This window comes from Phascolarctos cinereus, unplaced genomic scaffold (genome assembly GCF_003287225.1).
Source record: "Phascolarctos cinereus isolate Bilbo 61053 unplaced genomic scaffold, phaCin_HiC Scaffold_3;HRSCAF=262, whole genome shotgun sequence".
NCBI lineage: Eukaryota > Metazoa > Chordata > Mammalia > Diprotodontia > Phascolarctidae > Phascolarctos > Phascolarctos cinereus.
Window position 1 is genome coordinate 176,056,843 of NW_027555736.1, and position 25,123 is coordinate 176,081,965.

General features: G+C 39.8%; 2 protein-coding genes across 2 annotated transcripts in view; one reads left to right on the forward strand and one right to left on the reverse strand.

Annotated features, from left to right (window-relative positions):
• Window positions 1-3,252: 3,252 nt before the first annotated feature.
• CHRM5 (cholinergic receptor muscarinic 5) lies at window positions 3,253-24,844 on the reverse strand. The gene is made up of 2 exons (XM_078151312.1): window positions 12,648-24,844; window positions 3,253-7,588 (listed from the first exon to the last, which is right to left on the reverse strand). The coding sequence occupies exon 2, from the start codon at window positions 7,503-7,505 to the stop codon at window positions 5,943-5,945; it is 1,563 nt and encodes a 520-aa protein (XP_078007438.1). The 5' UTR covers window positions 7,506-7,588; window positions 12,648-24,844; the 3' UTR covers window positions 3,253-5,942.
• Window positions 16,464-25,123, forward strand: part of AVEN (apoptosis and caspase activation inhibitor) — a 196,047-nt gene continuing 187,387 nt past the window's right edge. Inside the window, exon 1 of the mRNA XM_078151639.1 lies at window positions 16,464-16,519. Coding sequence (XP_078007765.1) covers window positions 16,464-16,519 — 56 coding nt within the window. The remainder of the gene's footprint in view (window positions 16,520-25,123) is intronic.

Below are 25,123 nucleotides of genomic sequence, written 5' to 3' on the forward strand. Positions count from 1 at the left end.
TGCATCCAATCGTGCTAAAATAAATACTTGCTAATTTTTTAGCTTCCATCATTGTAAGTTTTGTGAATGGGATCTCAAGGAAGGGGGCTTTTAGAAAGGAATAGTCGCCAGTCCATCAACAGCCCTTTCCAGAGTGATTTTTTTTGATATGCTCTGTCTCTTTTTGTTCTACCTCGTGTTGTATATATATTTTTTGCAGGTTGTCTCTCCCATTAGATGGAGGAGAGAGTGAGGCTGATGACTTTGCACAGCTTACCCTCACTTAAATTCAATTCACTTGCAAGTCATCACCCTGTTCGAGAACAGAAGGATTAATAACAACAACAACCTGTAAACTCCTTGAGGGCAGGGACTGTCTTTTGCCTCTTTTTGTATTCTCCAGCACTTAGTACTGTGCCTGGCACAAGGCAGGCACTCGATAAATGCTTATTAATTGATTGATTGATTGATGCTGGGCCCAAACCTCAGAGCATGTGTTCAGATTTTTTTTTCTTTTTGGAGCTCTGGATATCTTGATTGTACAAGGATGAGAATTGAGCTGGTAGATGCATCTGGTCAGTGGTCAGATGGGAAAGGAATTTAGTTGCTTTTCTTATTTTGGTATTAAGTGCTTGAGGCACAAAAAGGAGGAATAGAAGGTGAGGCTAGTCAGTTTTTTAGCTTCCCAAGCAATGTTTACCAGATATTTTAGGTTTCCCTATTAAAACATTAGACATAAAATAATAGGTTTCCCTGTTAAGACATTCGAACATTCATTTTTATTTATGTATCCCCAGCAGTTTGCCTGGTGCCTTGTACACAGGAAGTGCTTTATAAATGTGTACTGAATTGAATTAAATATGTCTGAGAAAACAGAGTACCTACATCCTCCTTCTGATTTTTAACTTTGCAAAACAGGAAGAAATGAAGAATTTTTTTTAAGAATGGGGTCAGCTCTGTGTATATGCTGCCCAGTACAAAGGTTGGCCAGTTCCGTCTCTTTCCTCTTAATAAAGACCAAATTGTTCAGTAGATGACAACACTGATACCAGGGAAGTAGGCTATGTAGAGTGGTGAATAGAATGTAGGACATATAATCAACTAGACATAGTTTCAAATCCTTCCTCAGACACTTGCTAACTGGTGATTTTGGCTCTGTGCCATATTTTTTTCTCATCTATAAAATGAGGAAGTTGAATTTAGTGGTTCTTTTAGCTCTAAATCTGTAATTCTTTAAGGTAGACAGCTGCCTAGACTGTCACATGGAAGACTGTGAAACAAAGGGTGTGTTTTCACCTGACTTTTTATAAATATATATTACTTATAGCATTAGAAGATTATATTCAATGCATGTCAGAATTTAGTGATAATCTATATGAGTTCAAATGAAGGCTCAAAGGCTTTTGAGATCAATAATACAATGGGGGTATAATTCTTAGACTTATCATAGGAAATATAAATACATTTTCCTGTTTCTGTAATAAATGGTCAGATAACTAAGGTAGGGTAATGAGCACTTTATCGCAGGGTATCAACATGTAAGAGATGATCTCTCAGAAGTGAAGCCTCCTCAAAGGGTCATTAGTTCTTGTTAATATTTCTGGTATTGTTGCTTTTGAGTGGTACATGTGTACCAACATTAGGTGAAGACCCCTCAGAATATAAGACCACCTCCCCTAGCCTTCTCCCTCCCCTACTCTTAGATAGTGTTAGCAGAAATTCCTGAGCCATAAGAGCATCCTGTCTATCTCATCCTCTAGCTAGTTACATGACCTTGGGTAAAAGGCTGCCAAAACTGTGAGGCCCTGAAAAGGGGAACAGCTAACATAATTTCTATACCTCTTTGTTCTCTCTGTTACTGGGGTAGTTTTTACACGAATAGATTGTACACCTGAGGCTCAGCCAATGAGCCCACGGGAAGGGGGTTAGGGTGAGCTGCTGCATGAGGGTCTATATAATCTTGCCTTAAACAAAGAGCACTTGCACTCTTGGGGCAGCTTAGGCAGCATGGGGATGCCCTTTCTCTAGAAAGTCAATAAAGAGACTTCTCCTTTTTGCAAACTTTTGTCAAGACCCTGGTTTTAATTTGGGTAGGTGGTCTCTGTCCTACACAAACATTTAGAGGGTGCTGACATTTAGAGGCTTTCAGTAGTACAGAAAACTTGTGGTCTACTTAAGTGCTCTTCCTCCTCCTGGTGGCTACACCATAAGTAAGATATTCCTCAACCTAGCCACTTCCCCCAGACCTTATGGCCACCTTCCAAGGTCTCACAGCCCCCTGGATCCATTTCATGACATTTGCTTCAGGCACAAAAATGACTAGCTACTGCTCTGCTGGTGATGGTGGGTGGAAGGGATTGTTGTAGTGAAGGAAAGGGTATATATTACACATCTTGGCAAAGATCAGCTTTTAAGTTAACCTTGCCTTCAAAACTGCCCACCATACGAATGAATAGGTTGAACCACTAGTAAATGACCTCTCAAGCAAGCTCATAGACACTTTTTTTTTAGTGCAATCAACTACTATGTATTTGCTTGAATTTCTCTTTTTTTCCCTCTCCAGAGCAAATATAATGGTACAGTGTAAGAAAATAGTTTTAAAAAAAGCCCAAACAACTCATATTCCTTTGCTATAATTCCAGTTATTTACAGTGGATCCCTGAGATCTGGTAAGCTAAATTCCAGATCTTTAGCAGCAGAGGTTTAAATACAGACTTTATAATTACACTGAGCCAAACATGAGCATGTCCTTTACAAGAAAATCACCAGGGACAGAGCACAGAAGCCAAGGATGTTTACAAAGTACTTATTCAATCAAACATTGACCAAAATGATGCCCCCCCAAAAGAAAAAAAAAACTACCCCAAGCAATAAACTACCAAACCTGCAACCCACCTGAAAACAGAAGCCAAGATGTTAGCAATGAAACAACTTCTAGCAAGGGACTGGAGGAGGTGGTACATCTTTTGTATTAAATACATACAGACTGGAAGTTTGGGTTTGCAACACTGAAGCTCTGAATCCAATCCCCTCCCCACTCCCTGATGTTGCTTTAATGTGGTGAAGGAAGATTAGTTGTTCTCATTACTCTAATAGGACACCTGAATCAAGAAAGTCAGGTTTCCTCTTGTTGGTTACCTTTTGTTGTTTTATTTTGTTCATGCAAGTCAGCAAGGGTAGGCTTGCTACCCTTTCATGAGAGCCACTGAGAAATTCACTGAGGCACAGAGAAAGCTCTGGATATCATAGAAAGCAAAGGGCAGAGTGTAGGGCTTGTGCTAAAAATTGGCTCTTTAATCTCATGAAATACATACAAAAGAAGTGCCACAGTCAGGTAAAATCTGTCAAGTAAGTGGTTTGTCTTTATGCCTTCAGCCTCTTAGTACTAGGCTCCCCTGCTAGGGAACTCTCCTTTCTTCAGGCACCCAAAGTCATCAAACTAGCTAAACTTGTGAGAGATGTGCATCAGCATTATTTTCTTTATGATTCTTTATTCCTTCATCAGCTTTCGAACTCTTTGTTACTTTAATATTCTTTTGACATTTGGTCTTTCATCCCCACCACCTCAGTCACCTTTTTAACTTTAATACTGTTCATGGTAGAATTGCTGACAGAATTGATGTAAAAAAGGCTAGCAGAGTATAACGGGAAGAATTTTGGTTGGAAGAAGGAGGCCTGGGTTTGAATCTCACTTTTGACACTTACTAGTATATGTAGCAGCAGCTAGCTCTTGTGATTTTCAAAAGATGGATTACTCTGGCTATGAGACTTGTCATTTAATCTTTGAGTCTCAGCTTCCTTATCATAAAATGGGAATAGTGATACATAACACTACCTACCTCACAGGATAATTGTGTGGAAAACACTTTGCAAACCTTAGATCACTCTAGAAATGAGAGCTATTATTCTTGGTGTTAAGCTGGAGATGATTTAGAAATAGTTTTGGTTTGATTTTAATAACCTCCCAATCTTTTAATTGAACTGTGTATATTCCTGTTTTTTCTCTTTGTTAGTATAGGTCATCACATTAAGAGGTGGGCTTTAGTTTAAAAGGTGAATTTTTGACTTTAAATACTAAAGATAGATTAAATGGGTCCTTATCTTTTATCTGCCTCTGGATTTCTTAATTTAAGACATGAACTTGGATAGGGAGGGCCAATATTATGCCTAAGGGTGGTTCAGCAGTCACCTATGTGGTGTAATTTGAGGGACACCAGGAAGATTCTTGCTTGCCTCAAATATCTGCCTGTATACATATTACATGGACTGAAATTCTACCATTAAAATCTCTTTCTTTAAGAGAGATTTGTCCTCTTCCTGTATATAAATGCTTAAAGGAAGACTAACACTTAAAGTCATCTGCACCTTGAGAACAGAGACTGTCTTTTGCTCTTTTTGGGGGGTGTAGTATCTCTAGAGCTTAGCAGTATTTCAGGTGCATAGTAGGCACTTAACAAATGTTTATTGATTGACAGTATCTTGATGTGATTTAGTTTATCACTGCTTTCAGAGAAAAGTAGTACCCTCCTTATAAAATGGAACTCAAAAGGATCCATTAGTGGAGGCACTAAAAATAAATTTTTATTTCCCAGTTTTGTCTAGGACTAGACCTGTGTGAAAGATGGAAAGCAGACATATGAAGAAAGGCTAAAAAATTGATATTCTTTAGCCAGAAGAAGAGAAAGTTGAGAGAAGGGCTAGGAATGGTCTATACTCAGCAAAGGGATGTTGTACAACTGTTCTGCATCTTCACTAAGAGAAAAATAAGAACGAATGGTCTTAAAATATAGCAAAAAAGTACTAGTTTAGTAAAAAAAAACAAATTTCTAAGGGCAAGGGATGGCTAAAAATAATAATAGTTTATATTTGTACAGCTCTTTAAAATTTGCAAAGCACTTTACATATATAATCTCATTTGAACCTCACAAAACCCCTGTGAGGTAGGTAATACTAATAGATATTATTATTCTTATTTTACAGACATGGAAACTGAGGCTTGGGGAGGTCTAGTGACTTGCCCATAGTCACACTGCTAGTAAGTATTGGGGCAGGATTCAAACTCAGGTTTTCCTGACTCCAAGACCATTCACCAAACCATGTTTCTTCATCAAACAAAACAAAACTGGGATGAGTAACTAGGGGATTTTTTAATACCAAAGAAGAGGCCCTTCTCTTGGTATGGTAATGACCAAGTTGGAGGCCCCTATCAGATGCAGAATTCTGATTTTTTTTAAAGCCATTTGTGAGGAATTGAGGACCTGTTTGGTGGATCCAAAGAAATTAGGCGTATCATGGAATTGAGATGCAAAGTTTCATTTGGAAGATAAGAATATGAAGAAATAGCACAGTGCCAGGCACACTGTAGGTGCTTAATGAATACTTATTGATTGATTCATAAATGAAAAAATACATTCTTTTCAGGAAGTTAAACCCCACTCCTGTTTGCAACGGACACTGACTTCTACTTCATCAGGTTTCACTGGTATGAGGTACTCATGATGTATACGCATTGCACATAACCCTATGGAATGATCCAAAAGTGGATGGATAGTTTCCATCTGATTCCTTTTGTCTGCAGCAGATAGTCATCTTGGTTCAATAGGTACCCCTCAAATCAATGGCATATACCACAAGGGGTTCCTTCTCTTCCAAATGGCTACTCACATCAATGGCCTATCTGACAGTGGCATAAATGCCTTGGCCAGCCTTCATTACAGCCAAGAGTGATCCATAGAGAGTCCCTGCAGCTGTTGACATCCCTTCTAATGTCAAGGCAGATGCCTCTGGGGCCTCTCTTCTCTTTGAGTTAGTTCTCAGGTACATAAAGTGACAGTTTTGTTTTTGAAGTGAAAGAAAGCCAGTGCTGTAGGTCCACCAATTCCAGTAAGCCCTGTCTGCAGTAGCTGCCATGAGGGGAGCTGCCACATCATGGCACCTTGCTGTTCCCTTGCCAATACAGCCTCTCATCCCCCTTTTTTTTTCTTCCACCGGCAGAGGAGCAACATCTTAAAGGTCTTTCTGAAAGTTTTATTGCAGAGGGCATAGCAGATGGGGTTGATAGTGCTGTTCACATAGCATAGCCAATAGCCCAGGTGCCACAGGGTGACAGGGATGCACTTGCTACAGAAGGTAGACACCAGCACCATGATGTTATAGGGGGTCCACGTGATGATGAAAGCCAGCAGGATGGCACTCAGAGTCTGGGCCGCTTTCCTCTCTTTCACCAGGACCATTCTCTTCCTCTTCGTCATTTGGTTGCTGAGGTTGGAATCCATGCCTTTTGTGGAAGGTTCCTTGGCTACAGGGACTGAGCAAGGTATGATTTTTACCTTATGACAGCCATTGTTGGTCTCTTGGGTCCCATCGGCCTTTACTACCAACTGGAATTTGTATGCTGCACATTTTTTACTTTTGGGCTCACGGATGGTAGTTGGGGACAGGAAGTATTTCTGCATCTTATAGTTATCATTCACAGGATTCTCTTTCACAAGAGCTTTCTTGGTCTCTTCAGCACTAAATTCTTCCTTTGGACTTTCCTTTGCCTGGCTTTTGTAGGCCATTCGGAAGACTGGGTCAGTGGTGGGCTTGTCGTCATCCTCCGAGGAAGCGTAACTGCTACAAGTGGTAAGCTGTTCTTCTTTGGCCCAGTCACTGTTTGTACCAGTGGGTTGGGAAGGCTTCCCAGTGGCAGAGGCACTCCTGCTTGAAGATGACCAGGAAGCCTGGCATCTCTCCCTCTTGACCAGGGTCGGCTGTTGGCAGCTGAAGCAGGACTTAAGCAGGGTCTTCCGTGTAGACTTGTTTGTCTCAAACTCAGCCACAGAAACAGAGCCCTGGAGCTCAGCCAGGTCCTTCGTTCGCCTTTCAGTTTCCCGGTAGATACGGCAATAGAGGATAGTCATGACAGACACTGGGATATAGAAGGCAGCAATGGCAGTGCCGAAGGTGATGGTGGGCTCAGAGAGGAACTGGATTTGGCACTCACCTGGTGGGACTGTTCTCTCCCCAACCAAATACTGCCAGCAGAGAATAGCTGGAGCCCACAGGACAAAGGAGATTAACCAGGCCAGACCAATCATGATCCCTGCCCGTTTTGGAGTACGTTTGGCCCTGTAGGTCAGAGGCCTAGTAATAGAGAAGTAGCGGTCAAAGCTGATCACCAGAAGGTTCATGACAGAAGCATTACTTGCCACATAGTCCAGGGCAAGCCACAGGTCACAGGCCAGGCTTCCCAGAGCCCAGCGCCCCATGAGGATATAAGTGGTATAGAGGTTCATAGAGAAGATACCAATGATTAGGTCAGCACAAGCCAAGCTCAGCAGGTAATAGTTGTTGACTGTCTTGAGCTGGCTATTAACTTTGAAAGACAGCATGACCAAGATGTTACCTACAATGGTGCCTAGGCTTACTATGGCCGTCACTGTTGCTATAGTGATGACTTCCCACAAACTATGTCTTGATAGAGGCTGGTGATTTACGGGAGTGCCATTGGCAATGGTTTCATTGGGGTAAGTATCCCCTTCCATTCTGATTGGAATTTATGTCAGGTTTTTAGCTCCTTCACAGGCAACTTCCATGTGTCATTCATTCTCAGCTTCTCAGATGTGACCTAGGGCGAGAAGAAGGGAGAGGAAGGAAGGGGGGGGGAGAGAGAGAGAGAGAGAGAGAGAGAGAGAGAGAGAGAGAGAGAGAGAGAGAGAGAGAGAGATCATTAGCTTCATTCATTCATCAACACCAAGCTTTTGCCATTCTCAACTTAATTTTTTTTTAATTTTGTGGCCAAATTCCTGAATTTCTGAATTATCAAAAGCCTGAATGTTAAAAGTTTCATACCCTTATTCTTGCTGGTAGTGCTTAAGCATTAGAGTCAAGTATGGGGTTGATGCCCTTAAGTGATACCAACAGGAGATGATATTAGGAGGTGAAAGAAGATAAAGAAAAAAGCAAAGGAGCAGAAGAAAGGAGAAGTGAGGAGGAGAGTGAATAGCAGTGAGGGGAAAGAGGAGAGAAATTCATTAGATCATATAGTTTTTGAGGGCAGAAGTCATATCTTCTCAACTTTGAGCAAAATCCCTAGAGGAGGGTTAAACCCTAAACAAAATTATAGTAGAGATGTAGTTTATCTTTTGTACTTTCCCATCTCTCCTCTTCTCTGAGATCCTTTCTCTAACCCCTCCACCCTCCAGGTGCCTATCTTACTCTCAACTAATTTTCTCCTATGGCTTAATGCTTCTCAGGGGATATTTGCATTTCAGTAGGTGACTTTTAAAGACTTTCTAGTCTAAGAGTCAAAGGAATGAATTTCTTCTTTCTTTAAAAAATAATTATTTATTTTTAGTTTTCAACATTCACTTCCATAAGATTTTGAGTTTTAAATTTTCTCCCTCTTCCTCTCCTCCCCCCCTCTCTAAGACAGCAGGCATTCTCATATAGGCTCTACTTATACCTTCGTATTAAGCATATTTTCACATTAGTCATTAGGTAAAGAAGAATTAGAACCAATGGGAGAGAAAGAACCATGAGAAAGAAGAAACAAAACAAAACAACAAAAGAAAAGGAAAGCAAATAGTATGTTTCCATATGCACTCAAACTCCATAGTTCTTTCTCTGGATGTGGATAGCATTTTCCATTGTGAGTCTTTTGGAGTTGTTTTAGATCCTTGCATTGCTGAGAAGAGCCAAGTCCATCAAAGTCAGTCATCTTACAATGTGGCTGTTACTGTGTACAATGTTCTCCTGGTTTTACCCATTTCACTCAACATTGGTTCATATGAGTCTTTCCAGGTTTTTCTGAAGTCTGCCTGCTCATCATTTCTTATAGTGCAATAGTATCCCATTACATTCATATACCACAACTTGTTCAGCCAAGGAATGAATTTCTAATGGTGGAATTTGGTACCTTGATACCCTCACAGGTGCGTGCACTCTCTCTCTCTCTCTCTCTCTCTTTGCATTTTGTCAGGAGTTCTTGGCATCCTTCAGGTTGTAGTACCTAGTCATCAACATGAGGCTGACCCTGGTCACATATATGAGGGTCCTTGTGAAGTATTCTGTGAAGATGATGATGGTGCGTGATAACTGTTAAGTTGGTGAAATGTTTCACATTCTTCCTGCTCCAATCTGATAGAAACCAACTTTCTATCAGATATTTCTATGTACATGGCTTATTGGCACCCCATGCTCAATATCTTTAAAACTGACCATCTCTTCTTCTTGACTTTCCAATCTCTGTTAATGGTACTACTTTTCTCCCAGATATCCAAGTTTAAGAGCATAGGATCACAGTTTTAGAGACGGAAGGGACCCTCACAGGTCATCTAGTCCATCTCCTCATTTTGTAAATAAGAAAATTGAGCCCAAAGAGGTAAAGTCTCTTGCTTAAGGTCATATAAATAGCAGTAGCAGGATTGGAACCCAGATCCTTTGACTCAAAATATACGATTTTTTCCATTTTCCTATGTTGCTTCCTACTGTGCAAACTAGTTTAATGGAATAAACTGTGACTAAAGCCACAAAGTTGGGAAACCTTTGAGTTATCCCTTATTGCTCCATCTCTTTCTGCCTATTCTTTCCTAATCAATTCCCCACAGAATGTTTCTTATGCCTGCCCCTTCCTCTCCATTCCTACTGCCACTACTCTAACACAGGCCTCTATCAATTCACACCTGGATTACTGCAACAGGCTCCTAGCTGTTCACCCAGATTTCTGGTTCTCCTTCCCTGTACCTGTTCTACTCATGGTTGTCAGCTTAAACTCCCTAAAACACCACTTAAATTATGTCACATCCCTACTCAAAAATATTCAGGGGTTGGCTCTATGTTACTTACAGTATAAAATTTAATCTCTACTTCTTATGTTTTTTACTCTCCAACTATCCATCCTACCTATCTATCCAACTTCCCACTCCCATCCAACCTTATTTCACAGAGATAAAAAAGGAACTCAGCAACCATTTGGTCTAACCCATACAGGAGAGGAATCCCCTCTAGCTGATACATGGTCATGCAGGCTGAGCTTGAAGACCTCCAAGGAAGGAATTCCCTACCTCTGGAGGCAGCCCATTACACTTTTGCACAGTTTTTAATTGTTAGGAAGCTTCCCTTAACATTAAGCCCAAGTTGGCCTTTTTGCAAATTCTACCCATTGCTCTTGATTCTGCCATACAGGATCAAAAAGAACAAGTGTAAACATCCATGGTTCTATCAAATGATTTCCTACAACTCCCCAAGTATGCTCCCTCTGCTTTCATCTGGCCCTATTCCTCATCATTGCATGAATGTTTATCATGCTTATTACTACCCTTATACCTTTGCTCTCATGCTAAACTTTGAGAGCCAAATCTAATCTCACCTCCTCTATGAAGTCTTCCTTGATAACTCCAGCTCTTACTAATCTCCCTTTTCTCTGACTTTTTTTTGTTGTTGCTGCCAATAAACGATAACATTCATATACCATAATTTGTTCAGCTGTTCTCCCATCATTGGTCACCCACTTTGATTCAAGCTGGTCTTTTATTTTGTTTTTGTTGAAATAACAAATGCTGGTAAAACATTTTGGTGTGAGATGTTTTTGCCTTTGGCCTCCTTAGATTATACGTGTAGTGAGATTGCTTGGTCAAAAGATATGAACAGTTCAGGGACTTGTCTTGTATAATTCCAAAGTATCTATCAAAACAGACCGATTCACAGCTCCTATGTATATACACATTCCATGTATATATACATATATAATTATAGATTATTAGAAGTGGAAGAAACCTTAGAAGTCATGGGTTTATGGGATCATAGATTCAGAGGTCATCTATTCCAACTCTCTCATTTTACAGATAATGAAACGGAGGCCCAGAGAAATAAAATGACTTCCCCAAGTTTATATAGTTAGTAGCAGAGATGGGACTGGAATCCAGGTCTCCTGATTTTCATTGTAGGTGGTGCATTGGATAGAGTGCCAGACCTGGAGTCAGGAAGACCTATCTTTCTGAGTTCAAATCTGGCCTCAGATACTTACTAGCTGTCTGACCCTGGGCAAGTCACTTAACCAACTATGTTTGCGTCTGTTTCTCATCTATAAAACTTATCTGGAGACAGAAATGGCAAACCATTCCAGTGTCTTTATGAAGAAAACCCCATATGGGGTCATGAAGAGTCAGACATGACAGCAAAACAACTGCACTTCCCCCTCAAAGAGCTTACAGTCAGGAAGATGAGTTCAAATTCCCACTTCTACCACTTTCTGTGAGACCATGAGCAAGCCATTTAATCTCTGCGAGTCTTAGTTTGCTCAAACATAAAATGGAGATAACAATACCTTTAATTCTTATGTCACGGGGTTATTGTGAGACTTAAGGGAGGTAATCTGTTCAAAGTACTTTGCTTTAAAATGCTACATAAATGTCAGCTATTACTAGCGATAGGTATTGGACCTGTAATTCATTGGTAACATCTAGGTGAGGAAATTTCATCTACTAGTGCCGGATAGTACCTTCTCTGAAACTTAGTCTTAAGTCATTGAGAGGTTAAGGAGTTTGCTCAGGGTCACACAGCCAGTATGTAACTGAGGTAAGACCTAGATATTCCTGAATCCACGACCAGCCCTATATCCATTACACCAAACTACTTTTCTGCTATTATTGTCGCTGTTGTTGAAAGTGTATGGCGCTGTCCACGGTAGCAGAATCCCTTTACACTCATGAAATCATAATTATAGAAGATTAGATCTGAAACGGACCTTGGAAATCATACAGTCCAGCAAACTGGACTGTATGATTTCCAAGGTTCCTTCCAGATCTAGTATTCTAATCAGGAAACAAAGTACCAGAGTGGTGATGTGATTTGCCCAGTGTCATAAAATGATGTTGGCTGGGGACTTGTACCCAGGCCTACAATGACAATACATGATGCAAAATTATTTATACTTACTACCTGTGTGACTTTGGGCAAGACACTTTATCCCCCCCTTGACTTTAGTTTTCTTATCTGTGAAATGAGGGGGTTGGACTAGGTGACCCCCAAGATCCTTTAAGGTCTAGATCTATGATCCCATGTACTTATGTGAACTCTGTATTTCCTCTAACACATAGCACAGGACTCTGAACAGATCAGGAGCTTAATATATGTTTGTCAAATTGAATAGAATTGCACTGAGTTTCTTCTACTCACTTTGTGCTCTTCCTTCCTAGCTGGTGATTCATCTTTTGAAAGCTCATTATAATTGATGGCTGCAAATTCATTTCTAACTTGCCTACATTAGCAGAAAAGTAATAACCATCTCATTTTCCCCCACCACTCATCTGCCACAAGAAGACCTTGCAGAGGTGATCTTTTCTGTGCCTCCAACCTTGGCTGATTGTTTCTTTGTTGTCAGTAAATTGAGGTACACCAAATTAATTTCTTCTCTTGTTGCTTAGCATAAGGAAACATGTGACTTCTTGGTCTGTTCATAAAATTGTGTTGTGACCTTTAATGCTTTTCTGGTTTTAAATCTCTCCTTTTCATTGCTTTTTGTAAGCAACTGTTGGGGGAAACTTTAGTATCTCCCACAGCCAAGGGACACAAGGACATTTTCATTAGAATCAGTTTATGATATTAGGTAGAGGATGCTGATGAACTGTTCTCCACTGAAGGACAGACCAAAGAAAAGAATCCTAAAGTTCATTTATAGGACTTACATCAGGCATCTGGAAGAACTGAGGAAATATGTTAGTGAAGGAGTCTGTTATTGCCTTCCCATAAAATCTTGAAAAAACATGGTACAAACTTCTGTGTAGGCCTAGTGCTGCCTGGAGGCAGAGAGAGAGAGAGAGAGAGAGAGAGAAAATTATTTTGAGGGTTCCTCTATGTCATAGTATTTAATTAAATAAAATTCAACTGGTATTTTTAAAATTAATTAATTAATTAATTTTAGTTTTCAACATTCACTTTTATGATATTTGAGTTCTAAATTATTTCCCCTTCTTCCCCATCCCCCTACCCAAGATGGCATGCAATCTGATATATGCCATACATGTACAATGATATTAAACATATTTCCACATTAGTCATGTTGTAAAGAAGAATCAGAACCAAAGGGAATAACCACAAGAAAAAAAAAAAACAAAAAAGAAAATAGTATGCTTCAATCTAAATTAGACTCTATAGTTCTTTCTCTGGATGTGGATAGCATTTTCCATCTTTAGTCTTTTGGAATTATCTTAGATCATTGCATTGCTGAGAGCAGCTAAGAATCAGTATTTATTAAATGTTTATTTTGTATACAGCACTGTGCTAGATGCTATTAGGGACATGGTATTGTTCCCGACTCTAAGAAGTGTAATCTTTCTACAGTTTTAGGAAGAAAAGACATAAAAACAGAATTGGGACTTCAGTCCTATTTCCCATGTTAGAAAGTATCTATTGTCCTTAAAGACAATCAGGAGTGTTCTCTTTGCAGTCCTATGGGAACTAGAGTTTATATGGATGCAAATTCAATTCAGTTCTATTCAACAAGTATTTATCAATTACCTATTAAGGTAGGGCACTATGCTTTCATTTGGGCAGCTAGGTGGCACAGTGGATAGAGCTCTGGGCTTGGAATCTGAAAGACTTATCTCCCTGAGTTCAAATCTGGCCTTAGACACTTACTAGCTGTGTGACCCTGGGCAAGTCACTTAACCCTATTAGCCTTATTTCCTTATCTGTAAAATGAGCTGGAGAAGAAAATAGCAAACCACTCCAGTATTTTTGCCACAAATACCCCAAATGGGGTCACAAAGAGTTGGACATGACTGAAAATGACTGAACAACAACAAATGCTTTCATGCAGTTGTAGAGCAGGACAATTTGGAAAGAACTTCCAAATAGCACTGTATTTTCTGGACCTTGCTTTATAAGTTGTCAGTGTTATACTCGTGTCCACATCAGGGAGATATAATAAAGAACATGGTGGGAGAAGGGGTATTAAAATAGCAATAGAGCTTTAAAATGATTTTATTGATTTTTTTATCTTCATGTCACAATTATTTCACACTCAACTCCCAGCTAGATATCTACCTTGTGATGAACAAAAAATTAAACAAAAATGGTTGATACAGAAACCTTGTCTGACAATATATACAATATTCAGTCCTAGTAGTTTCCCACCTCTCTGTCATGAAGGAGGAAGTATGTTTATTATTTTTGCCATAGGAATTTCATTGACTTTTAAAAATTAAACATTTTTTTACTAGATCTGTGATTTCATCAATATAAGAAAAATACAGTGAGAAGATTCTTTTTACCAATGCAGATCCATATTTCTGTTCAACATATGGTTTCAGAGTGTTTTTTTGGGACACTACAAGGCAAAATGCCTTGCCCAGGGTCATAAAGCTTGTGTGTGTGTGTGTGTGTGTGTGTGTGTGTGTGTGTGTGTGATGGGTGGAGTCTTCCTAACTCTGAAGCCAACTGTCTAACAACTATTCCACATTAGGTTTTCTTGGGTTATGGAATGTAATGTGGCCCATTTGCACAAATCTCCTTTAATTGGTAGAGAATGATAGCTTGATGCTCTGTGCCTATGTGAGGGGTGGGGGTGGTGAGAGTTTGGGAAAGGAGAGATCCCGATTTTTCTGGCTTCTAGCTTCAATAAAGGATATGTGTGTTTTAGGTTGTCTTCAGAAAACAGATTCTATAGAGAGACAGACTTTGGAAAAAAGCCAACATGTAGAAGTGGTGCTTCAATCATGTCCCTGTTCTTACCTTGTAAGACTAGGAGACTTTGGAGAGTTTCTCCACGGGTGAGGTGAAGACTCCTGTTTTCAGTCTCTATCTATATTTCTAGCTATCTGTTTCTTGTTGAGCTGAGATAGCTCACTCCCAGGTGGAGAACTCATTCACTCTGCTTATTGTCTGGTATAATTTAGAATCTGTGTAACTTCTCTGAATTTTATTTCCTATCAGCTTGACTAAATAGGTTTATTTTTTATCTACTATGTGTGAATGGTCTTTGTGTAAATGGCATTTGGTGAGGAGTCAAGCCTTTGGATATATAGCTTGTAGCACTCCTTCTAGTTAAAAGGATAGCAACTGGGAGCATACCTTCAACCTAAAAATTATTCCCCTAGATTTGCAATATTTAGAGGGGCAGACAGATATAATTCTAGCTCAGTATTTTTCTCTGAGGAAAGCAGAGAGACCAGCCTTGTGGCTCCAACCTTCTATTCCCTTCCTGGCAGGAATCAAAATCTCCTTTGTATATTCATTTCTGGCTGTGTATAGAGATAAAAATATTTATACTGGACAACTCTGTAAGTGTTCTCTGCCACCAGACTAGCAACCAGTGTGCCAGAAGCCCAAATGTATAACCACATTTTCAAATAAACTAATAGTTATTAACCTTGATTTAAAAATTTTTGAAAACTATACTTCAATATAATTAATTTCCAGGGACAGCTAGATGGTGCAGTGGATAGAGCTTTGGTCTTGGAGTCTGGAGGACATGAGTTCAAATCTGGCCTCAGACACTTGACACTTACTAGCTCTGTGACCATGGGTAAGTCGTTTAACCCTGATTGCCTCACCAGAAAGCAGAAGAAATTAATTTCCTCCATAAACTTTTGCACTTTATTTTATGAATCTAAAATCATTATTCTGAGTAGGGATCTATAGGCTTCACCAGACTGCCAAACATGTCTGTGACAAAGAAAAAAAAAAGGTTAAGAACCCTTGATTTAGAGTGACAGATATTTTTCCCTATTATTTATTTGTGTGAAATCTTATCCACTGCCGTTATCTCTATAGACTCAATACCTTTTAGACACACAATTCCATCAGCTCCAATATCAGATTACAAAATGAATTCTAGAATGAAAGAAAAAACTAGATTGTATCTTAATCACACCTGGAAGCCAAATTCTCTGTTGATTTCATTTGAGTCAGAAGACTTGTCTGAAATATACAGAAAAAGTGTAGTATATGGAAAGGAGGCTGGATTTAGAGTCAGAACTAAGGTTCAAATCTCTACTCTGCTATTGATTACCTATGACCTTAGGCAAATCACGTAACCTCTCCAGGTCACAATTTCCTTATCTGTAAAATGACAGGGTTTGACTAGATGAACTCGGAGGCACCTCCTAGCTCTAAAGCCGTGATCTCAAGGTTAAGAACATATACCTAATGTGTTAGAAAGCAGCAAGATAATATTTCTGATGAGTAGCAAATGACTTGTCCAGGGGCATAAAGCGTGTGTGTGTGTGTGTGTGTGTGTATCCTCAGTGCCTAACATAAAATCTTGCACATGGCAGGTAATTAAATGATTATTGAATTTTATTGTATTGAATTGAACCCAAAATAAACCAAGTGGTGATGATGTTTCTGCATCTCAGCGCCTAGTGTGGTAATGTTGAAAGAACTATATCCAGTCTCTGCTGCCACTGACTAGCTCTATGATCTTGGGCAAATTTATCTCTCGGCCTAAGATTTCTCATTTCCCATTTTATAATGGAGGTATTTTATATCTATTTCACGGAATGGTCGCAAATCTCATACGAAAGAAGGATGTGCAATGTGAAAATGCTTTCAAAAAGTATAATAAAAATAAAACATATGGTTACTGGAAGAAATTCTTACTGTTGATAATACCATAAATACAGTTTGCAAAGTTCAATCTCATAAGGAAAATCCCTCTTGATTACTATAAATTTTCTGTTTTCCACAGTTACGTCTTCTAAGTGCCTCTAACTATATGGATATTGCCTTTGATTCTTTGCACTGTTGGACTACCTTAGAAAATAACTGGGTAGCCTGGTGGCCTCTATTTTTGACTGTTTTCCCAAAAAAATGCTTAATGACCTAGGATTATGGAAGTCTGTCTAAATATTTGATGAAATTCATTAAATCCTGTCCTTCCTAGGAAGATGAAGGTTTGTTAAGGTTGTTATACGCAGAAAAGGTTTTATGGACAAAGTAGCACTTGAGTTAGACTTTATAGAATAGCTAAGAATTCAATAGGTGAACAGGAAAACGGAAGAAGTTTCAGGAACAGGAAACATGAGCAAAGGCACAGGGGCTGGACATGTTTGGGGGTAGGAGTTAGGGCAGAGATTAGATATATATGGTTAAAGCACAGTATTTGGAGGGAAGTAATACAAAAAAAGGCTGGAAAGGAAGACTGACACCAGATTGTGGAAGGCCATAAGTGCTAGGCAAATGAGTTTAAACTTTACTTGGTAGGCAATAGTTTTTTAATTTTCTTTTTTGTTAAAGTTATGAGCTTGATAAACTTTAACATTTCCACATACAAAGAACAGAAAAAAGAGGACTATATGTAACTGTCTTTTTTGTATACCTTAATATATACTTTGAAAACGAACATATTAACATGATAGTAGCAATACTACTTTGCTTATCTATATCCCCTTCTGAAGTTCCTCTGCTCTTATGTTTTTTTTAAATGTTTCATTGATATTCTTTTTTTTTTTTATTATCCTTAATTCTCCTTATTTTCTGTCCCCAAAATAAAAGTTCTACCATCTAACAAATAAGTATAGTTAAGCAAAACAGATTCACACAGAGTCAAGCACAAAAAATGTCTTATTTTTTACCACTAACCTATCACTTCTCTGTCAAGAGTTGAGAAGCATTCTTTATCATGAGTCTGCTGGAATCACAATTGGTCATTTAATTGATCAGAGTTCTTAAGTCTTCCACAATTGTTTTCCTTTACATTATTGTGATCACTATATAAAATGTTCTGTTGGTTCTTCTTATTACCCTGGCCTCAGTTTATACAAATTTTCCGTTTTCTCTGAATCTATCCCCTTTGTCATTTCTAACAGTGCAATAATATTCTATTTCATTGATATACCATATCTTTGTATTGACATACCATACTTTGTTCAGGCTTTCTCCAACTGATATACACCCACTTGGATTCCAGTTCTCTAATTCAACAAAAAATGCTACTGTATTTTTATGCATTTGTCTTTTCCTTCTGTCTTTGAATTCTTTGTGGACAGTATTATCACTAGGTTGAACCAGGATGCAGTAACTTTTTTTATGTATAGTCAATAAACATTAAGTGTCCACTGTGTCAGGCCTGGAGTAAGGAAGACTCATTTTCCTGAGTTCAAACCTGGCCTCTGACATTTACTAGCTGTGTGACCCTGGGCAAGTCATTTTGCCTTAGTTCTTCATCTGTAAAATGAGCTGGAGGAGGAAATGGCAATCCAAGAAAACCCCAAATAGGGTCATGAAGAGTTGGACATGACTGAAAAACAACTGAACACACCCAGCAAAACTGAGTATAATCCTTCAGGGGAAAAAATGGTCATTCAGTGAAATAGAGGACTTTCAAGCATTCTTGATGAAAAGACCAGAGTTGAATAGAAAATTTGACTTTCAAATACAAGACTCAAGTGGAACATGAAGAGGTAAACAGGAAAGAGAAATCATAAGAGACTTATTAAGGCTTAACTGTTTACATTCCTGCATGGAAAGATGATTTTTATAACTCATGAGACCTTTGTCAGTATTAGGGTAGTGGGAGGGGAAAAAATTATACGTATGTATAGATAGATAGACAGATAGAGGGCACAGGGTGAGTTGAAGATGAAGGGGTGATATCTGGAGAATAAAATTAAGGGGTAAGAGAGGATTATATTAGGAGGAGAAAGGGAGAGGTAGAATGGGGTACATTATCTCACAAAAAACAGACAAGAAAAGGTTCTTATAGTGGAGGGGAAACAGGGGAAGGTGAGAGGAAATGAGGGAATCTTATTCTCATAGGATTTGGCTTAAGGAGGGAATAACATACCACTCAATTGGGTATGGAAATCTGTCTTACCCTACAGGAAAATAGGGGAGGAAGGGGACAAGAGAGCAGGGGGATGATAGAGAGAAGGGCAGATTGGGAAAGGGGTAATCAGAAGGAAGTACTTCTGAGGAGGGACAGGGTCAAAAGAAAGAATAGAATAATTGGGGGGGGCAGGATAGGATTAAGGGAAATAGAGTTAGTTTTTCACAACATGTCTACTATGGAAGTGTTTTGCATAACTGCACATGTATGGCCTGTATTGACTTGCTTGCCTTTTCAATGAGGGTGGGTGAGGTGGGAGGAAGGGAGAAAATTTGGAACCCAAAGTTTTAAAAACACGTTTAAAAAAAATGTTTCCACATGCAACTGGGAAATAGGAAATACAGTAAATGAGGTACAGAAATCTATCTTGCCCTACAAGAAAATAGAAGGGGAAGGGGATAAGAGAAAGGTGGGGAGAGATAGAAGGGAGGGAAGACTAGGGGAAGGGGTATTCAGAATGCATGCCATCTTGGGGGGGGGGAAGGGGCAAGATGGGGTGAAAACTTGGAATTCAAAATCTTGTGGAAGTAAATGTTGAAAACTAAAAATAAATAAATTTATATTAAAAATATATTCAATGAAAAAAAGAAGAAAAACAACTGAACACAGATCAAACATTATGCTAAGTGCTGAAGATATAAATACTAAAAAGATAGTTCCTATCCTCAAAGAGCTTACAGTCTAATTGGAAAAGATAACACAAAAGGAAGCTGAAAAGGGCAGTGAAGGGACCTAGCATGGGGGAATGATGGGGAAGTCCAAAGGAGTGCAGCCCAGTTGGAAATAAAGAAATGGCTGATTTGGGCATCCTCCCCTAAACAGAGATTTTGGGAGGAACTCTTTGCCCTGCCCTCCAGTCGGAGGGGGCAGAAAGTACTGATGAGTTTAAGTACCAAGGCTGATTTGATCTTGCAAGATGATGAGGTTCCTAGGGGCATAATGTAGATATTCAAAGGAGTTCAGCCAAATTGCTTTTCAGAATGGTTGGAGCAGTTCTGTCTTCCCAAAGCTCTTCTAACAATTATTTCCTTTTTGTCAATCTGATGGGTGTGAAATAGAACCTCAGATTTGTTTCCTTTTGTATTTCTCCAATTATTACAGATTTGGAGCTTTTTTTTCCAGATGTTTACTGATGGCTTGGTTTTATTCCTTTGAGAAATTTCTGCTCATGTACTTTATTTATCCATTGAGGAATGGCTCTTGTTCCAATATATTTGTATCATTTCTGTACATATCTTGGAAATCAGGACTTTATCAGAGAAATTTGCTGCAAAGATTTTCCCCAGTTAATTGATTCCCTTCTAAATGCAGTGATTTTATTTGTGAAATACTTTTTTGATTTTATGTAATCAAAATTGTCTATTTAATTTTTATGATCATCTCTATTCCTTATTTGGTAAAGAACTTTTCCCATTCATAGCTGTGAAACACATCCTGTTCCCTTCTCTTCTAATTTGCTTACCTTTCAAGACTAGGTCATGTATCCATTTGGAATTTATTGAGACAGGCAATAGAGATTCTTCCCCTCCATGAACTTTTCAATCCAGTGATACTTGCTTCCCTGCTATTCCTCACACAAAAACCTACATCTGCTGACTAGGCATTTTCACTGATTGTCTCCCCCCTCCCCTCCATTCCTAAAATGCTCTCCCTCCTCCTATCTGCTTCTTAGCTTCCACGAAGTACCAGCTAAAATACCATTTTCCATGAGAAGCCTTTCCTGATTCCCCTTAATTCCAGTGCATTCCTTCTACTGATAATTTCCCATGGCATGTTTGTATATAGTTTTCATATTGTTTCCCCCATGAGATTGTCAGCTCCTTTAGAGCAGGGACTGACTTTTGCCCTTCTTTGCATTTGTAGTGCTTAGCACTGTACCTGGCACACAGGAGGTTTTTAATAAATTTTTATTGACTATTGCATCTAGCATAACATTTAAAGCCCTTCACAATTTGGCTCCAACCCACCTTACCAGACTGGCTTCTCATTATTTTTCCTCACATACTCTGTGTTCCAGATAAATTAGTATACTAACTGTTCTCCATACATGATATTCTGTCTGCTGTCCCCATTCTTTTGTATCTGCTTTCCATTTTTCAGAAAGCTCTACCTCCTTAGTTCAAACTTTTGACATCCTAGATACCATCAAAACTCATTTCAAGTGTAACCTCCTAAATGAGGCCTTTCTTAATTTCCCAGATATTGATTCTGTCCTCTTCTAACCCCCCGAAATTAGTTGATTATGCAAATGGATCTGTCAGAGGATGTAGGCCCAAATTCTGTCTTATGCCCATCTGATTGTAAGCAAATCAATTAGCCTCTCTGGACCTTAGTTTCTCCATCTGGAAAGCGAAAGGGTTGGATGTCTCTTCCAAGTCTAGATCTCTGATCTTGTGACGTTGAGCTGGATGTTTCTTCCAATGATGAAGATCCCAGCTTATCCACGCCTTGTGTATACCGTGCGCCTTTGGTTCACATCTTCCCCTTAGTTCACCATAAGAAGTCTACCCAATACTCCTTGATTTCTCCTAATTTTGAAAGAATATCAGTGGATGGCAGTGGACAAGCCAGAGATGAGATAGAGGCCATTGACTGTGAACTCCCTTTTCTTAGAAGACAGCTGGGGGAGCAGACAGAGCACTGAACTTGGAATCAAGAAGACTGAGTTTGAATCCTTTGTCAGTTTACTATCTAAGTGACCTACTGTCAAATCAGTTAATCTGCCATTTGTAAAATGAGGCTAATGTTATTTACTTCAAAAGGTTGTAGTGAAGATCAAATGAGAAAGGATTTTGTAAACTGTAAAGAACTACATAAATTAGTAGTTCTCATTGTTCTTTCCTTCTCTACATCTCCCAAACCCTTAACATTCCCCATTCTCTCCTCCTCTACGCCAGTCTCTGATGTGATGACACTTCCCTTGGTCCATGCTGAATCCTGTAGGTGAACCCTTGATCCTATTCTTCCACTTTTCTCCGTAAGACACTTCCATAATTGCATTTCCCCCCAAACTCTCTCTGACTCTAAAAATCCGTCATTTATATACATGCCCATCCTCAACAAAACCTTCACTCGATCCTACCATCCCCTCAAGCTAGCATCGAATATCTCCTCTCTTTCTCAGTCAAAATTCTCAGCACTTGACTTCTTTTTCCTCTCCTCTTGGACACTCTCCTTTCCTGGGTCTCCTCCTGTGCATGCGACTACTCCTTCGTGGTCTCCTTTGTTCCCTATCACTCTCCAAATGGGGAACTATACCAAGGTTCTGTCCCATACTCCCTTTTCTTTGCCCTCTACACTCCTCTTCATGCACTTTACGATCCAATCAGATTGACCTTCCCACTGCTCCTTATACATTATAAAATCTCAGCCTTTGCACTGGCTGCTCCCCATGCCTGGAACGTACACCTTCCTCACCGCTGCCTCTGTTGTTGTTCAGGCACGTCCAACTCTTTGTGACTCCATTTGGGGTGTTCTTGGCAGAGATACTGGAGTGGTTGGCCATTTCCTTCTCCAGCTCATTTTACAGATAAGGAAACTGAGGCAAGCAGGGCTGAGTGAATTGCCCAGCATCAGTATCTGAGGTCAGATTTGAACTCAGGTTCTCCTGACTCCATGCCCAGTGCTCTATCCACTGTGCCACCTCATCAACCCTAGAACCCTTTGAAGACTTTTAGTTTCTGTGCTGCCTTCCACATGAAGTTCTTGATCTGCACCCTCCATCCAGATGGTTGTGTTCTCCCTCCAAATAACTTTGTACTTACTTTGTATATACCTGTGTATGTATTGTTTCTCCCCAAAAGAATGCCAGTTCCTTGACAGCTGGCAGTAGTTTATTTTTCTCTTTGTATTCTCAGAATCTCTGGCACAAAAATGTTTCTTGAATAGTATAGGTGCTTAATAAATGCTTTAAGAGCACCTGATGGGAGGCAGGTATGTGGTGAAGTGGATAGAACACCGGCCCTGGAATCAGGAGCACCTAGTTCAAATTTGGCCTCAGACATGTGAAGCTTACTAGCTGTGTGACCCTGGGCAAGTCACTTAACCCCACTGCCTAGCCAAAACAAAACAAAACAAAATAGAGTACCTAACGAGTTTGTTCAGTTCACCAGAGGAGCTTCCCTTTACAACACCCTAATCCTAATGAGATCCAATTCTTCCACAAGGCCCTGCAACCAGTAAAGGAAGGGCTTTTTTGTTAGGTAAAATCAGCAACAGCTGACACATTGGCCAGGGGAAAGGCAGCAGCTGTTCAGGTTGCTGATTGATACCTCGGGGTTGTTATCTCCCTCCCCATATGGATATTACTTTTGTGCTTATAAGCTGCCCAAATGATGCCCCCTTTGTCTCTTGTTAATCTTTTTTTGTGTGCAGAAATGTCATTTTCTGGACATTAGCTCAAATAGCTACTTATTCTCCCCACCAAGCCAAACCACAATAACTCCCCCAAGTGTCATGAAGTAGAAAAAGATAAATATCAAGTTTGATAGAAAGAGGAAGCAGGAGGTGATAAATCCTAGCAACTGTGACGATGGAATGCTACAAAAATATCTGGAAAGGGGGCAGCAACGTGGAATTGACCAACAAAAAAAGCAGTTGATAAAGAGATAAAACCAAGAAAACATTAAGCAGAATCCCTTAAAACTAATTAAAAATGTCAGAAGTTCTCAGGAGTAACAGTTTAAGTGAACTGAAGTGAGAGTCCTGAAGCCACTGGAAAAAAAGTTACGGTAGTTTTGTAGAAGTTGCTGTTGTTCGGTCATAACCTCATTTGGGGTTTTCTTGGCAGAGATACTGGAGTAGTTTGCCATTTTTTTTCTCCAGTTCATTTTGCAGATGAGGAAACTAAGACAGAGTTAAATGACTTGCTCAGGGTCACATAGCTAGTAGATGTCTGAGGCCAGATTTGAACTAAGAAAGATAAGTCTTCCTGACTCCATGCCCAGTACTCTACCTGATGCACTACCTGGCTGTCCCAATTTTGCGGACAGTAGGAGCTGAAAGCATAGAAAAGGCCTTATTTTAGAGGATGAAATATAATAAAAGGAAAATGGGGAAAATTATTACTGACACCTCTAGAAAAGTTTTGGGCTACTATGTCATAAAACCTCTTCTAATGTCCTTAGGTGGAACCAAGCTAAAGCTCCTTAGTCCTTAAGGGTACAATTCTAGGGCCACTAGCTCTAGGAAATGTCTTTTGGTCGTCCCTTTATATGAATTTTGGGGAAATGTACAAAAATCCTGTGGATTTGGAACTTGAGAGCCTCATTTAGGGAAAAACAACTTATTTCTAAGTGCCAGTGACAGATAATATATAGACAGCAAAGAAGGAAAAGGGGAGGCAGCTTTGTACAGTGTTAACAGGGGACCAGATTTATTTTCCTTTTGCATTCCCAGTGGTTATCACAGTGCTCTTCTGCACATAACTAAGTAACACTTTTGATTTTATTCATTCACTGACTGGAGTTAGAGGTAGATGTGCTGGGTTCAAATTCCACCTCTGTTGTGTGGCTTTTCCAAGTCATTTTAACCTTCCTGGGTCTCAAGTTTCCTCATCTGTAAAATGGGGAGGTTAGTATAAATGGGGCAGTTAGGTGGCACAGTGGATACTGCTAGGCCTGGAGTCAAGAAGATCTGAGTTCAAATTTGGCCTCAGGCATTTACTAGCCTTGTGACCCTGGCCACACAAGCAAATCACTTAACTCAGTTTCCTCATCTGTAAAATGAGGCGGAGAAGGAATGGCAAACCACTCCAGTATCTTTTCGAAGAAAACCCTCAAATGGAGTCACCAAGAATCCAACAGGACTGAACAACAACAAAGTACTATTAGCCTCTAGGGTCTCAATTCTAGAGGAGGTGAGAAGGTAGTGTCTGAATCTATGATGCAATGAATAGAAAGGGAAGAATGGAGGAAAAACTGCACTGTTAGAGCCGTGAACAGGTATAACATTATGAAAAATTAAAGGAAAACGGAGAGAAAGAGAGGATAATACCCAGTTACAACTGGTGCATCTCCAAAACAACCACATCATGCATTGCTTTGCCCCGGTTTCAAAGCTCCCTCACAGTTCCTGACCTCCCCACCCACTGGTGCTTCTGCGCCCACCTCTGCCCCTCCGTGTCCTGCTCCCCGTCTCCTGCTTTCCTCTGTCCCCAGTTGGCATGACACCTGCATACCCCTCCACCCCCAACATCTGTCTCTCCCCGTCCCAATCTGAGTGAAGGGGAAGGGGTGGAGGGGGGCCCAGGGGCAGGTGTGTCAGCCCCCCGTGCACCCCTACCCCGGGGTACTGACCTCCACCCCCAAGGGCCAACACCCCCTCTCCCTGGAG

Bases quoted from the DNA above. Each gene is read 5' to 3' on its own strand.
- CHRM5 (XM_078151312.1), bottom strand. From the start codon at position 7,505: ATGGAAGGGGATACTTACCCCAATGAAACCATTGCCAATGGCACTCCC.